Below are 16,951 nucleotides of genomic sequence, written 5' to 3'. Positions count from 1 at the left end.
GGGCAAGAGAGATGAGCTGTCCTCCCTGGAGGACAAATCTCTTTTAATTTTGTTCTCCAGAGGAGGGGATGGGGTTGGGCTGGCGCTGGAGCAAGAGATTGGCACTGTGAGTAATGGCCTTGCTGGCTCCACTAACACCCCACATGAGGGATGAGAGGTGAAACGCCCCCTCCCCTAGCCTATTCCGGGACTGGCTGCCAGGGGACAGCAGAAAAAGCAGGGACTGCTTTTTCTTGGCCTGTTTAGGGGATGCAGAAACTAGAAAGGGCATCTAAAAGTGGCCTCCATGGAGCTTTAAGGGGAGTCTATGGTCAGGAAGCAGTCAATGCCTCAACCACCCAGCTGGATGGTGTGTAAGGGGTCCATGACCCCTCCCCAAGTTAAGATCTGGATTCTTCTCTCTTGCTTAACAGACAGGGAGGGAAAGGGGCTTGTCCAGTGTCACATGGGATGGGGGGTGAGCCCTGGGGGATGGGCTGGGTTGTGATCATCTTCATCTTTGTCTCCCCATGGTTTCTGAGGCCTCTGGCTAAAGAGGGGCATTGACGGAAAAGGATTGATCCAGGCCTCCTGATTGTCCTCTACGTGCCCTTTCTCCTGGTGAACCATGGGGCAGGAGGTCTGAGGGATAAGAGGTGGAGACAAGACCAGGGCTTCGAACAGAGTCTGGTGTGTGTCGCTGGATGGATGAGCCATCCTTCCCACTTCCTCAGAGAGTCCTGGAAGTAGGGAGGGCTCTGGTGTTCCACGGGGCAGACTGAAAGCACCCGCAAGGGCCACCCACCTGGAGTGGCATAAATGTCATCTCTGCACTCCCCTAAAGGACACCTATAGGGGACAGGGGAAAGGGAGGAGGGCAGCCTCCTTGAAAGGTGACAGGATCAGAGACAGATTAGAAAGATGGCTCTGCAGTTAAAGGCTGAACGTGGGGAGAGCCGGGCAGGGAGGCTGAGTAAGAGGGTGTCATCATTGTCTTGGGGAGAACAAAGCGTGGGGAAACAGAGTAAAAGATCCAGCAGGGGCCTTATGCTGGTGCTGGGAACATTAAAAATGTGGAAAGGGACTGCTTCTGAGGTTTGAATTGAATCTATCCAGTCCTAATCCTTGCATTGCCTTCTTGTCACTTAGGGCAAGACTCATCTCTGCACTGGCCTCAGTTTCCCCATCTATAAGATGGGAAATCATCATAGCAGCAATCAACCCTTCTTAGCCAATGAGGCCTGAGAACAAGAGGGCAAGCAGGCATGCAAGTGCTTTGACATTGCAGAGAATAGATGGAGGGACTGTTGGCAAGGACTCGAGAAAGGTTTTATAGAAAGACATGAGGTGGGGAAAGGGAGAGGTGATGGAGAGTGTCAGGAGATGGACAGGTGTCAGGAGATGGACAAGTCAACTCCCCTGAGGTGTCCGATTTGCTTTCCTGGAAGCACAATGCATTTATTTGACAAGAGTATTTGACACAGTCTTCCAGGAGGCGGCCTCTTATTCGGGGGGGAAAAGGTGAGCTTTGGCTTTCTTTGTGTTCCAACTCAGTCCTTGATTGAGCTGGAATGCAGATAATTCACTATCGGTGAAGCTGACAGGGAGGCGATATGTGGGGGGTGGAGGTGGGATAAAAGCTATTCAACTACCTAAAGCCCAATCCAAAGATAAGAGAACCACTAGGAACACTGAGATCAGGCTGGGAAGATCTGGGAAGGCTCCTGGAGGAAGTGACTTGTGCGCTGGTCATGGGAAGGATTCCAAGATGGACGCAGAGAGAGGAATAGCCTGAGCAGAGGGGCCGGCTTCGGGAACCTCAGGGAATCCCAGCCATTTATCTCTGGAATCCATGTGAGAAGCGAGAATGAATTGGATGTGGAATCATGGCCCACCTGACTTTCTAACTTTTGGTTCTTGGAGGTGCACGTGGCAGCACCAAAGGCTCCCAGTCAGTGAGTCCTCCCCAAGGAGCCCTGCCATCGTGGGCCCAGGGACGTGGATCCAGTGCTTTGTCACAGCCTCCCAGCCCTGTAGGAAGACTGCGAGCTGGGCTGGACTCCAGGCTGCTCTCTGCAAGGCTTGCCTGTTTACCACTTCACTGCAGAGCAGATGGATGACACAAAGGCAACATTTTTCTCCCATAGCAGTGGGAAAATGAATCTCACCAAGTGGTGCCGACACCATCCTCCCGGGTTCCACATCCATCGTGGACCGGGGCTGCTGACAGAGCACAGGCCCATCCCTCAGCCCCGCACTGGGGCCCAGGGGAGAGAGTGGTGACAGGGCGAACATTTAGCATCTTTCCCTTCCTCGGTGCAGCCCTTTCCCTCCCCCAAGATCCACCCACTCCACTGCACAGACCAAGCCTCATGCTGCTCCTCCAGTTCTGGGGGCATTGAGGGCACTTGGAAACAGATGCTCCCAGGCAGGGAGACGATGAGGCTGTGATCTGGGGAGAGGCGAAGAGAAGGCATTGGCTATAGACCTGACATCCTCACAGTCTTAAAGCATGATGAAGGGTGGTCATTTCACTGAAGCACCCAAAGGCCAAGTGTGCCTGGGAGTGAGGCTACTGGGAAGATGGAAGATGGAACAGTGGTTAGGAGAGATGGATTTGAATCCCAGCCCCTTTATTAATAAAACTTTAGGACTTTGGAAAAGTCACTCTTCTGCTCTGGGTCTTGTTTCTTCCAATATTGGAATAGATTCTTCCCGGTACTAAGGATTGGTGATTCCAGACTAACAAGCACACGCTGGGAATTTAAAGACATGGTACTCATGTTCACTATTTATTGAGCACTTATGATGTGCCTTAGACTGTATGGAAAGGATCATTGATCTCCACAACCATCTTTAGAAAAAGCCAACTTCAGCCCCATTTTACATATTAGACTTTGATACTGACTCAAAGTCACATGCAAGAAATAAGGTGAAGAACCAAGATTCAAATCCAACCCTGTTGAACTTCAAAGTCCTTTCTTCTTGCTAGATGACATGTCTGTCCCAGGGCACAGAGACTCCTGGAAGCCTGCATGTTAGGAAATCTTGTCGAGGAATTGAAATGAGGGATTTGGGAACCCTGAGAAAGCTGTTTGGGAAGTATTTCCATTCCTGGCTTCAGTTAACACCTAGCATAGCTTCATCTCATTTAGTCCCTGTCCTTCCGCCTTTCTCCTGCATCATATCTGTTGTTCTAAAACCTATTGGTCTAATCTTCTTGAGCCAGTCTCTTTGGAAAAGTCTCTCCTGGTACATTCCGGGTCAGGATAAAGTCCAGACTCTTAGGACCGCCTTGCCTACCTGCCCTGTCTCTCCTCTCCTGCCATTCCCAGTTTGCTCACTGAGCTCAGTGGGAGAAACCTTGTGGTTTTCTAAAATTTCCCAGGCCCCCTCTTGCCTCTGGGTCTTTTCTGGGGATCTAGATTTCTCCTCTTGCCAGCATGAGTTATCCTTATGTTGTCCAGAAGAAAGTTTTGAACCCTTACTAAAGCCTTTCCCCGCTACGCTATTTGCCCATCGGACTTCATTCCTTCCCTGCCCCACCCCCAACCCCTGGAAAGCTGTCCAGGTGAGAAGGTTGTCCAGGGCTTTTTACAGGAGACTGAGCCTGAGCAATCAAAGGCAGGGGTTCTCCCAGTCTGGGTGTTGAACTCGGCTCCTGCCACACCTGCCCAGAGACTGTGGGTTGTAGGCAGCTTAAGATACACAGGAATCCTCTACTGGGTTGATTGGGCCCCGCAGGAGCTGCCTCCCAGCCTCTGTGGGTTCCCAGCGAATGATAAATAAAACTGTTGCACATTCATTTCCTTCCAGCAGAAGGATGGGCAGTACAGAGTATCCCAAACAGAATCATCATGCTCCAATTCATATCCACATTGTCTGGGAATGCATTATGGGCTAGTTGGGGTTAGAGATTTTATTTCATTTTATTTTGGTGGTAACTTCCACTGTCTGCTGAGGCAAGTGAGTGGCCTTGTTGACTGTTCAATGGATCCCCCTTCAGGTGTGACCTAGCGCAGGATTCCAGCTGGGACCCTGGAGCGGGAAGGAGAGGTGAGGAGGGCCTGGACTGTGACTTAAGCACTGTTTTATACCTTACCTCAAGTTCTCAATATGTTCAGTGTCAAGGCCACTTTGAGAAATGAATCAAATTCAGAAAAGCCAGTGTGCAAGTGCACACACCCACATTCCCTTTGTGAATCATTTCAGGGGATGTGGACTCCCGGACGTCCTTCATAAACCTCCAGTTAGAGCCCTGCTCCAGGGCTTGAATTCAGACTCCATACCCACTGCCCTCCCCTCGGCCATGCCCTTCCTTCCCAGTGCTTCTGACCAGGGCAGAGTCCCTGCCTGTGAGTCTCCCACCCCACCATTCTCCCCCTACCCCCAGCTAATGGCTGTCATCGTATTGTTGGTGATGGGGTGGTGGGTCCCCCCTCAGCCTGGGAGTGCCCTCAGCTACCTCACAGGCCCAGGGCAACCCAGAATGAAGCTGGCATGATGGGCTGGAGGCCTTGGGCCCCGTGAGCTTACTATGTTGGGCTCTCTTTTTACCCAAGATGGAGATGCTCACTGATGGTGCACACCAGCCTGTGATGCTCAGTGGGCTATCCAGCTCCCTGAGTGAAGCCTCTGCCCCTGCTCACATCACCGCCAACTCGGAATGAAACACACATATGAAGTTCCTCCTGTGTGCCATGCCCAGAGCCAGATGCAGGGATACAGTGTTGACTAAAACAAGGTTTCCGTCCTCTTGGAGCCCTTCATCCTAATGGGGGAGAGACAGAGCATTAACAAAATTGGATGCCAGGTGGGGGTGGGTGCAGACAGGACATGGGCACAAGCTAGAGGGATGGAGAGTGACCCAGGGCTGCTATTTTGGGTAGAGGGGTCAGAGAAGGGCCCTCTGAGGGGGGGATAGCCAAGCAAGAATCGGATCACGGGCTTTTCCCGCTGGTCCTCCAGTCCTGGATCAAATCCTCAGGATATGAGTTTCCACAAAACTGACTTCAGGGACCAATGGTCCTGGGAGGAGACAAACAGAAGACAGCTTTTGGGTCCTACCCTGGGATCTGGTGGCCTCGGCCAAAGTCTGTGCATCTCCTTGAACAAACAGGTGGACACCCCCAAGACCAGAGGCTGCAGCCCTCCTAGGAGGCTCATCATCCTGAGGTAGGAGGTGGGACTTGACTCTGGAGGTGGGGCTCAGACACTGGACCAAATTAAGGCTAGCTAAAACAGGGATGAGGTGGGGGAGGTGGTAAACTGGCATGGTGGAAAGGAAGGCACCTTTCCATAAGACATGCCCACCAGTGCGCCTTGTCAATTTACCATTGCCATGGCGACGCCCAGAGGCTACTGCCTCTTTTCATGGCAATGACCCAATGCCCTGGAAGTTACCATCCTTTTTCTAGAAATGTCTGCATTATCCTGCCCTTAATTTGCATATAATTAATGGTGGGTATAAATATGACTGCCGCTCTGCCTTGGAGCTGCTACTCTGGGCACACTGCCTATGGGGTCGCCCTGCTTGGCAAGGAGCAGTACCTCTGCTGCTTCAATAAAAGTCACTGTCTAACATTACCATCTCATCTTTGAATTCTTTCCTGGGCAAAGCCAAGAACGCTCCAGGGCTAAGCCCCAGTTTTGGGCTCGCCTGCCCTGCGTCAATCCCAAGGAGGGAGCATTTGCAGATGAGGCACGTAAATGAGGCATGCTGCTCCCAGGTGGTGTCTTGCCATGGAAAGAGAGTCCTTGCCATCAGAGACAGTGGCAATTCCTGGTGATACCCAGCTCTGAAAAGGGTATAGGTTCCTCTTTCTTCTCTTGCTCTGGTTGCCCCAACTGCAGAAGCTCTTTCCTCTGGAGGGGGCCCAGGCTGGTGTGTCTGGCAGTCCCTGTCCCAGTGCACAGCCCCTTCAGGGGGATTAAGATGCAGGTCTTGGAAGAGGAGAGGAATGGAAGGATGGAGTGGGGAGAGGTGGCAGCCAGCCAGTTTGTGAACACAGCCCAGAGAAAGGCCAACTGCGATAAGCTCCCTGCTGCCGGGCCCGGGCCTTACCTCCACCCTGAAGATAGACATCTCTGCTGGGCTAGAAGCTGAGGCCCACCATGGTCCTTGGAGCTCTGTGCCTGATTGAGGAGTGGGAATGGGGCTGTGCAGGGCCTGTAAGCTCCCTGGCCTGCCTTAGCTGAAGGCCTGGTTCTGTAACTGAGTGTCCAGGGCCTGCCCTGCTTAAGGATTCCTATCCCCAGTTAGTGTCGTCTAGACCAAGAAGACTAATTTATTGTGCTCCCTCCCCTCTACACGAAAGGTTCAGTTCAGACCCCCTCATTTTAGAATAATTCCAGGAACGAACCTGTCTTGAAGAATGCTTTAAATGTAGCTACCCTTGACACCACTTTAGAGTAAGTTCTCTTTTGAATTGTCAAACTGATGGCTTGAACTCCTCCTGCCCCAAATTAGCAAAACAACAATATGTTTCTTTGGGGTACTTCTAACATCTCCTCAAAAGTACCCCTGAGAGATGACTTAGTTCAAGAAGGAAGTCCTGCCTCTAAATACCAAACCAAAAAATGAAAAATGTTTTAAAAATTAGAGTATCAGATGGAGGATCAGATCAGATCTCCTTGTCACATCCCTTTAGAAAATTCATCTTTCTTTGGAAAATGATAAAATAATAGCTTGCATTTGCAGAGGTGAGATGTGGGCCAGACATTTTCTGTTATTCACAGACAATAACTCATTTATTCCTCACAAGAACCCTGTCAGGGAGGTGCTATTTTATCCCCATTTCATAGACAGGGAACTGAAGCTCAGAGAGAAATCTATTCTGCTGCCTTCCACAGCCAGGCCAGATGGAACCTGAGTCACCTGAGGTGCCCTTTCGCCCCATCCAGCCTCTGACAGACCTCTCTCCATCCACAGGAGGGGTTTTAAACATCTCTCCAGGATCTCTGGCCCTTTCCTCCCGGAAGTCCAGGGACACCCCTGAATGAGGGCCTCTGTTCCAGGTTGCACCTCAACTGGCATCAGCTCCAAATAAATCATTTCATGAGTTAATAACATAGTCCCTTTAACTGCAAAGTGTTTTCACATAGAGTGCCCACTAGTCTGCTTTAATGAACAGATAAGAATCTTTGTCATTAACTCAGTGTTGGCTTGCATGCAAATGGCTATTCTTCTGAGTGCCATGAGACTATTTATTTATTATTTTAAGTATGGAGTAGATATGCTCCTGGTCACCCCTCCCTCTGAGAAGCTCTTATTCCAATAAGGACCTCTGAAGGCTATTTACACAGATGGGCAGCAGTTCCCCTCTGCGGGGACCCCATGGGTACACTAGAGTCTGGAGGGCTGCTGTCTTCACTCCAGCCCCTCTCCATTGGGCCCACGCCTGGGTTTGGCCAGCACCCCTGTGAACTCCGCCTTCCCATTAGCTGCCTGGTTATTACTGCACTAGAGCTGTGTGGCTCTAGTAGCCAGGGTGCACATCCATATGCACAAGTGCTCATGTGTGGTGGATGTGCATATGTGCGCCCGCATGTCTGCACCCTGTGAGTGTGGCAGGTGTGTGAGCAGAGTGCTCAGAGAGTGTGCCTTTACAATGTGTGCCCTTTGAGCATGCAGGGAGTGGGTGTGCATGCGTGTGCCCTGCGTGCCCAGTGCCCACAGAGCCCGTTTCCTGTCTCCTGACAAGGGCTGCACTTTTATCACCAGGTACGGCTGATGCTTTGCTGTGTTTTCTGGGAGTGGGGTTTTCTGGGGTGAAGGGTCGCCCCGGGGCCCTGGCATCACTAAAGATCTCGAGGAGCGGCAGCTGCTGGAGCATTCTTTCCTCCCCCTCCTCTCCTCTCTCCCCAATCTCTGGGACATGTGATCCCTGCTCAGTAGGCTAACAAGATTCTAGCTCTCCTACCCCACGGGGCCTGCCCCTTCCTTGGCAGAGTGCCATCCCACAATGGATGATTCTGGAACTGAGCCTAGAGAGGGAGGGACTTTGGAAGGAGGACTTGGTGGGCAAGTGTGTCTATATGTAGAGGGAGTGGGCTCAGGCGGGCCCACCCCCGACATCTTCCAGGCTCCCGTCAATGTTGATGAATTGCATCCCACCAGGGGAGGTGTGGGCTGGGCTCTCTGCTTCTTGGAGTGGCAGAGTGCATTGAGATGGAGGTGGCAGGTAGTAAGAAGGGCAGAGGCAGGAAAGAGGAACCCTTCCCTTGCCACCTTCCACCATTTTCAACCTTCTAAACACCCTTCTGCCCTCTCTCCCCTTCCCCTCTTCTGTGTCTGGATGTGGAAGGGTCTGTCAGGTGGGGTCAACCCTCAGGGCAGGGATTGGGCCATACAGTTCTGCTACAGATGAGGCCATGGAGGCTGGCTCCCAGGACATGCCCACTTTTCCTTTGTTCCCTGTCAACTCTCCTCGCTGGCAGCTTCGCACACCTCGCAGCTTGCAGAAGCTATGGAAGCAGCCCCAGTGCCCCTGTCCCATGGGAACCACAGGAGGGCTGTTGGAAATGTTTGTGATGGAGGAGAAAGGAAGCCATTCTAGAACTGCAGAAGGTCCAGAGGGAAAGAGGCCTTCCAGCCCCACAGTGGGGCCCGAAGAGGGCTGCAGGGGCTGCCTCAGGTCACACAAGAAGGCAATGGCACAGACGAGGCTCAAATTCTGCTGGTCTCATCCTCAGGGGACTCTGCAGCTGTCTGCCTCCTGCTCCAGAGCTGGGATTAACACAGGGGGCTGAGGCCCACTCTGTGCTCCAGCCCTGCTCAGTGACCAGGGAGGGCTGTTAGACACCAGTGATGGTGATACTTGAATCTGCTTTGCAGACAAGTTAGGGTTGGGCCCTGAATGGCGAAGACACTCAGAGAACATTTAGTCCAGATCCATCTCACAGGAGGGCAGAGACCCAGGAAATACACACTGTGACTGGAGGTGCCCAGGGCTGCTCCAGGCTCTGAGATGTGAGGGAGGGTCACCTCCTCTGCCTCCCTACACCCACCCCTCCTCTCAGCCAAGCCCCCAAGACTCCAGCCCTCCAGCCAGGCTAAATCCATCCCCGCTCCTAATCCTCAGCTTGTTTTGGACATCCCAGCCATCTGGTGGGCCCATTCTAGTACCTCTCCTCACACCATTTCTACCCTTCTCCGGGCTACCTCTCTGATGAACTGCCTGGCTTCTGCATTTGCTCCATTTCCTCTTCTCAAATTACATGCATAGGTTACTTTGCACTTATTTGTATATTTCCCTGAATGATGACATCATTTCTTCACGGTATGGTTAGTCTCCCCCATCAGACTGGGTATTCCTCGTGGGCCAGTGTCTTGTTTTCTCCCTTAGCCTGGGAGCTGCTGTAGGACAGATCCTTTTTCTCTTCTTTTGCCTGAGCACTCCTTGTGGGCAGAGGATAGACGACTTGAACTTTCCAGCTCTGTCTTAACCCTGAGACTCACTGTCATTCTGGCACACACAGCAAAGGGGTAGTTACCATTCACATCCTCCCTTTTTCCTTCACAATGCCCAGCCTCCTCCAACACAGCAAACCCCAAACCCACAGGAGCACCCGCCCATGGCAGCACCAAATAGAGGATGGCAGAGCTGGCAAAGCTTGGAGGACAGCTGGGGACCCCTGACACTTGTTACTGCCCACTTCTGCCACCTCCCACCACACAACAACTGTCCAACGGGATGGGTGAAGGGAGGGTGTGAACTGGCAGGTCTGGGTGTGCCAGGCTTCATACCATAAGGCCCAAGAACCATCAAGACTGAAGGGACAGCACTGGAGGGACCATCTGGCTCCTGGCCTCTTGTTGAGGGTCTTGGCTTGCTCCAGATGTGGGTGGTACCAGGCTCATGGCCACATGACCAGTCAATGCCAGAGTGAGAACCCCACTAAGCCCCTGTAATCCAGTCTAGCACTCTGGCCACTGCATCAGAATGATTATCTGAACTGCCAGGCTCCACTGAGGAGGGCAGTGTGGAGCAGCAGGGAGACCGTAGAACTTGGGACTATTATAATGAATCCTGCCTCTGATATTTATTTGCTGGGTGGCATGAGACAAGTTATGTAACTTCTCTGAGCCTCAATTTTATCATCTGTAAAATGGGTATAATAATAATACCTATCTTACTTGGTTATTGTGGGGAGTCAATAAAATGACAGCTCTACAGTGGTTAGTATGTAATGAGCTCTCAGTGAATGCCAGCGGTTATTTAATACTCCTGCTTCCTCTGTGCTTGCCACTCTGTCAGATCTATGGCAAGGGTATAATAACATTCACTGAGCTGATGTGGCAAGGATGAGGGCCATAGGGGATGGCTTCCACTTCCCAGTTTCTCTTGTTTAGCCCAAGAGGCTGAAGGAACAGCCAGTATCTCAAGGGAAAGGGCAGGTGCTGGCTTATGACCATCTCCCTACATGAGGCATCTCCACTTGTGCCACCAGCTCTCCGAAGAAGCTCAGCTCAGTGCCTTGCTCAGGAAGTTCTGCTGGTTCTCTGCTTTCAGAAGCTGATGGTTGTCTGCTGTGATAGTCAGCTAGGGATGGAGTTCCCAGTGGAGGAGGGAGTGTGGTTACTCCAGCAATGGCAGAGGCCAAGCATCTATGGCATATTCACAGTCTTCCATCTGCCCCAACACTATCCCCAATCTGTGACTTAAATGGGGGTCCCACAGCCTTGACCCCACTACTGAGCACATCAAATCCTTAGAGACCCTTCCCTCTTCTTCTCCCACTTAAAAATCTCTCCAACCTCATTCCCTTCACTTTCCAACATCATCAGTTGCCTCAGGATGTAGCAGAAAGCAGGTAGGTTTGGAGCTGCCCACCAGGTCACTTCTAAGCTGAAGGCAAGTTACTTGCCCTCTTTGTGTGCTTGCCTCCTTATCTATAAAATGGCCATAATTCCTATCTTCCATGACTCTTATTAGAAATACAAGTGTTGCCAGTCATGGTGGCTCACTCCCACAATCCCAGCACTTTGGGAGGGGGAGGCAGGAGGATTGCTTGAAGCTAGGAGCTCAAGACCAACCTGGTTAACACAGTAAGACCCCACCTCTACAAAATATAAAAAATAAAAATGTAGCTGGGAGTGGTGGTGCACACTTCTAGTCCCAGCTACTCAGGAGGCTAAGGCAGGAGGATCGCCTGAGCCCAGGATGTCCAGGCTGCAGCAAGCTGTGATTGTGCCACTATACTCCAACCTGGGTGACAGAGCAAGACTCTGTCTCTAAATAAATACATAAATAAATGGAAAAATAAAAAAAGAGAGAAAAAGAAATACAAGTGTTGAAATAGCAGGGCCTCTTCAGGGAGGCCAGTAGACACTGCCTAGAAGCAGTGATTCCCATGTTTTTATGTATGGGGACACCAGGGCTCAGAAATGGTGACATATTGGCTAAAGGTCACATGGCAAATGCACTGTCAGACCCCACAAGTCCCTTCCAACGTATCTTACAACGTTTTGCCCCTTCAGACGAGAGTTTCCTTCTCTAGCCTACTTACTGTGTTTTCCATTTTCTCAACTGGGCTCCAAACACACCCCCCACTCCCCACCCCCTGAAGCCTTCTCTTAAGGGGAGCACACTGGGCTGAAGTTAGTGTTTGTTAAAGACAGGCATGGAGGAGCGTCCAGGGCTGATGTGGAGAGGACAGCGGGCAGCGTGGGGCTGGGGCTGCGGCAGGGTGGGCTCCGGGCAGTTCCTCCAAATCTCCCGGTCTGCCTTCGCCAGCCCTGGCTGTCTGAGAAATCTCATTTTGCTAGTGATCTGATTCATGGGCCTGGCTCCCTGGTGCTCCCTAAGCAACTCTCTGTCAATAACTATTCTTTACAAGGTCCCTCGATTCGTTTTCGGGGTTGAAGACAAATTTTTAAAGAGGAGTGCAAGGACTGAGGCCATTCCAGAGGGGCTGTTAACTTAATGTCCTGCTGCATTCCCACCAAGCCGGCTCCCGCTTGAACTCCATGAGGGTCAGGAGTTGACGTTTTTTGCAATTGCTTCTGAATTCTCCCATTTGGACAGGGGGTGAGGGATGAGGAGAGAGGGACACAAATTACAGGACAGGGCAGTAGGCATAGCTCTGGCTCTGTTCCGAGTTTGTTGTGTGCCTTTGAGCCAACTGCTTCTCCTCTCTAGGTCCTCGTCTCCCTGTTTGTGAAACCCTTGGTGCCTGCAAACAGCATTCCACTTTCCTGCTTGGGGTGGCCTGGTGTCCGAAGTTTATCTGGGAAAGAGATGTCTGCAGCCAAGCAGCTCATGTCTCCTCCTCATCGTCCCCGTGTGGGATGTACAGTTGGCGAATTCTGCAGCCGAATATCAGTTTGCTCCCAGCTCTCTGTACCTACTGCTCTGGCGCAGGGCCTCATGCTTTCTGCTGCAGCATCCTCTTAACGGGTCCCCTTTCCCCTCCATCCTTCCTTCCTTCACAAGAGCAGAACCTCAAGTCTGAGCCTGATTCCTGTCCTTGCTGGACCCATCACCCTCTCTGGCCTCCGCACCTTTGCATGTGTGTTTTCTGTGCTTCCCCTCCCACCAGGGACTCGTGTTCCAGGCATAGGGAAAGCAAGTGCAAAGTCAGGCAGCAAAACACAGGGTGTGGAGTCTGTAGCCTCTGTCCTCCTTACCGGACTGTCCCTGGCCTTGTCCTCAGCAAACTCAGCTTCGGTTGTCTTCTCCTGTCCTCCTTTGTGCCCTGTCAACCTAGGGTAAAGGTCTGTCATCATCCCAGACGACAGTGGGCAGCTGACTTGTCCATCTTCCCTATGGGCTTGGGGGTTCCTTGAGGACAGATCCAGTTTTGCTTCCCAGACTCCCCATCAGGGTCCAGGGCATAGGAGCTTAATGCATTGAGGAAACAAATGGCTCCATGTTCCAAGTTTCACACCAGCAATCTACCCCACCTGGCACACATCCCCAACCTAGTGTATTCTTCCTCGACTCACATCCCTGCCCTCCTCACCTCTTATAAGAACTCCAAGGGAATGAGGTGATGAACCTCAAGTAAGGTGGTAGAGTGAGCAAATCCCTCAATATGGAATAATGTGAAAACCATTTAGAGTTTGCATTTGGACTTAATTTGGTAGGCAATCATTTGTCGAGCACTTGCTGATTCCAGGCACCAGGTTAAGCACAAGGGGGTTAAAAAATGACTGAGACCCCCATGCCCCTCCAGGAGCATGTAGTCAGGGCAATGTTTGAATGGCAGATATCTGTTGTTCTGGGAACTCAAGGCGAGCCCCCTGCCAGGCTCCCCTGTGGTTCTGCTTTAGGCTCAGCTTTCTGTTAGCTCCTTACTTGCTGCAGAGCTGCACCCTTTCTTTGTTGCCAAACGTATCTTGGGCACAGCTGGTCAGTCTCTAGTCTTCCTTTCAGACCTATGCCTTGCCTGAGAATTAAGACCTGGTTGTGGCGAAGTCCGTTCATTGATACCCTCTATGCACAGCTGTCTGTACTAGGCATGCTGTCTGTGGGAGCTGTGCAGAGTGCTCTTCATACATGATCCAATTTAATCCTCACAACCACCCTGGGCTGCACCATCAGCTGAGCAGATGATTGTGGGAGGCCAGGCTTCCTTCCATAGTGAGCAACAGCATGTCTGGGCAGGTGCCAGTGTAGCCCCAGTTCTGCTGCTGGCTGCTTCTGGGACACATGCTGGTTACTGTTCCTTTCCTTTCCAAAAGTGACTGCCAGAGCCACCTGTCTATGGGCACTGGATGCTGGCCAGGTAGCCTTGGCTGAGTTCCTGCCCTACTCACGCCTGAGCTCCTGTGCCTCCTAGGTTGCTGCCTGTGCTGGGGTGTGGGCTCCCAGGGCCTCGTGAGGGGCTGCATGCACACTCACGGGTCAAGTGTGGCATGAGATGCAGCTAGCCCATGGCCCACTGGTGGGGAGGGGCACCCCAACACGCATGTGCTCTCTCCTGTCTGGTTTCTAACATGTAGATCCCCAGGCTTTCTCCATCAACCCCAAGGGGGAGAGAAGGGAGGAGAGGTGGTTACAGGAAGGGCCACCTCAGAGGTGGGCAGTGAAGGAAGCTGGAGTAACTCAGGTGGGCACACCAACCCTCTCACCTCTCTCCTTATTTTTCTGTGCCCCCCCAGAAGATCTTTCTCTGCAGTTCCGAGGCCTGCCCTTCCCTCCCCTGAGCCAATCAGGACAGAGCCTTAGAGGAGGCACCTCTTTATAAGGGCACATTTGTGGGTCAGCGGATTCTTCATCCCATGACCTGGGCATCCCCAAACACCAGAGGGTCTTAAGGGACCTGCATGTTGGGGGAGGAAGAGCAGGACCACAGCCTGGTCTAGCCGAGTTTTGGTCTCATGTCATGTAGTGTGCCCACAGTGTGCGAGTGTGTGTGCATGCATGTGTGGACTTGTTTGTGTGTGTGTGTGTGTTTGCCCATGCACACAAGGAAGATACAGAGCCAGCCACCGTGTACTGTTTGTTCATGGGAGCTGCTGCCCCCACCTCCAGTCTGACCACTTCCATTTATTTAAGAAAAATCCGACACAGTGGTGGGTAGAACCCGAGAGAAAAATGGCTGTGGGATGGGGTTGGGGCGACACTGGCTCCCTTCTGCGTTTGCTCACCCTAAAGTCCCTCACAGCATTCCCCGGTGCCCTCTACTCCCCTCCTGGGTTCTGTCTTGTGGGGGATAGGTGGCTGCCTGCCCTGTGCTGCAGAGGGAAGGCGCGGTCAGCAGGGTGAGAGGTGGCTAAGGCGTAGTAGTGTTGACCTTGCTGTAGGGGAAGGGGAAGGCAAGGAGGTCCCCAGGCCTCTGGCTCTGGGGTGTGATTTGGCTAGAGATGGATCCAGGACTCTTTCCCCTTTAGGTCCCTGCCTAAAGCCCTTGGGGCCGGGGTGGGAGTCCTGAGAACTCAGGAAGGTGCCTGGCTTGGCACCCAGACCTCTCTATAGAGTCAGCTCCCAGGTCCTGGGAGGCACGCGAATGCCAGCAGATGCTACAGCTGTCCCCCTAGCCCCCAGATATTTCATCCACAGCAAGATCCTTGGCAGGGCAGGCAGCCGCCACCTCCCCACCCTGCAGGACAGAAATCCCTGAATATTAGTTTGAGGAAAGTCTTTGTGCAGCCTGTGACACAAGACCCCCACAGAACCCCCTGCACAGGGGGACGACAGGGGGGACGGGAGGCGGGGCCGGGACACAGCGTGGGCCCACGTGACCCCAAGCTAGACCTCCTTGCCTCACTCTTGGGGCAGGGAGTTGCTTAAGATGGGAGGAGATTTGGAAAGGGTAGAACAGAGGCTGGGCTTGCTTTCCTCCTTGCGAGCCACTGGAGGAAGAGCCCTCCACCTGCAGGGGGCAGAAGAGGGTAACGGTGTGAGGCGAGGGAAGACCCAGACACTGAGGCGGCCGGACCCGCACCGAGTCAAGCTGCAGGGGCAGGGAGTACAAAATCAATTCAGCCGCCCAGAGTCCGTGTGAACCGGGGGTCCCGGCTGTGTCCTACCCCGAGCTGACCCCGATGGGGGAGTCCCTGCTACTCCGGTTGGCGCCTCTATGCAATCTCTTTGATTCTGCGCATGTAATTGTGCAGGTCCGGGGGTGCAGTGGGCCGCGTGGTGCCCGCCACATCCGGGCAGCCCCAACCCAGGTCCTCTTCCTCCTCCTCGTCCTCTTCGCCGGCGGGCACCGAGTCATAGGCCAGCTCTTCTGACGGCAGCGTGGTGAAGGTGGTGAACTTCACCCGCTTGCGCTTGGAGGTGGGCGAGCTGGCGGGGTCCTCGGCTTGGTCCCGGGCTGAGCCGCCCGAGGAGCCGTCGCCCCGGCCGTGCACCTGGCTCTGGACGCTGGTCTGAGAGCTGCCGCTGCTGTGGTGGTCGCCGTGGCAGCAGGCGGGCACGGTTTCCAGCGGGTTGCCTGCCGGCGGCGAGAGCTCCCCTTGCACTCGCAGCGGCTGCCCGTTGCCCAGGAACACCCAGTGGTGAGAGTGGTCCATGCTGGTCTGGCCTTCGGGCGGGATGCGCTTGTGCCGGTAGCGCAGCACGAAAACGATGCAGTTGATGAGGAAGACGAGGATGGCGAGGCAAAAGACGCCCAGCAGCGCGTACATGCCAATCTCCAGGTCGGTCAGACCCCGTGGCATCTGCAGGAAGCCGGTGGGCAGCGGCAGGAAGTCTTCTGTGGGTGGCACGACGGGGCTGGCGGTGCCCGGGCCTGGGGCCTCCGGTGCGGGTAGCGCAGAGCCTGGCGGGCCGGCTCCCCGGGCCTCGTCCTCGCCCCCGCCAGGCCCTGGTTGGCTGGGGCCCGGGTAGTCATAAGTGGGGTCCTCCTCGTCCCTCCCAAAGTGCACCCGCAGGCCCACAGGGGTCGTGGCCAGCACACTCTTGCGTCTGGTTTTCTGGCAACTCTCAGCGATGGTTAGCTCTGCGCGGAGCAGCTCCCCTGCCCCCTCGGCCTCAGCCACTACCAGAGGGAAGGCCCGGTCCTGGGTCACAGTGGCCACACGCTCATCCAGGCTGCTCACTAGCAGTCCGTAGTCTCGGGGACTGTAGAGGGAGAGTGGGGCTGTGGTGCCATCACTGTAGGAGAGCCAGAGGCTCAGTAGAGCTTCCTGGAGGAGGAGGAGAAGGAGGGGTCAGGAGTCAAAGAGCTTGTTTAGCTGGCTTCCTGCTAGATCCTGGGCTCTGTAGGGGCGAGGACCACAGGTCTCTGGCTCCCTGCTGTATTCTCAGCACTGGAACTGTGCCTGGACTGTGGCAGGCACTAAGAACTATTGCTCAAGTGAGAGTCCCCCTTACAGGGTGTGGGGAGGCTAAATCCCTGACCATGGCATCCAGGCTCATAACGCTCTGAGGATGCCGTTGTCCACTTCACCCGTCTCCCCTGGATAAGCGGAAGGTAAGTTTTGCCTTGGGTCTAATTCAAGTCCCTTCTGCTGCTGGAATAGCTCCGTATCTCCATGCCTGACCTTGGGTTTGCCCCCGTCAGACAACAAGCTGTT

At 53.5% G+C, this 16,951-nt stretch overlaps 1 protein-coding gene across 1 annotated transcript in view; it reads right to left on the bottom strand.

Moving 5' to 3' along the window:
- Positions 1 to 14,421: 14,421 nt before the first annotated feature.
- Positions 14,422 to 16,951, bottom strand: part of TMEM132E (transmembrane protein 132E) — a 59,477-nt gene continuing 56,947 nt past the window's right edge. The window contains exon 9 of the mRNA XM_050762512.1: positions 14,422 to 16,561. Within this exon, the coding sequence (XP_050618469.1) occupies positions 15,506 to 16,561 (1,056 nt within the window). The 3' untranslated portion in view covers positions 14,422 to 15,505. The remainder of the gene's footprint in view (positions 16,562 to 16,951) is intronic.

This window comes from Macaca thibetana, chromosome 16, assembly GCF_024542745.1.
Source record: "Macaca thibetana thibetana isolate TM-01 chromosome 16, ASM2454274v1, whole genome shotgun sequence".
Taxonomy (NCBI): Eukaryota; Metazoa; Chordata; class Mammalia; order Primates; family Cercopithecidae; genus Macaca; species Macaca thibetana.
This window is presented reverse-complemented; position numbering and strand designations above follow the sequence as displayed.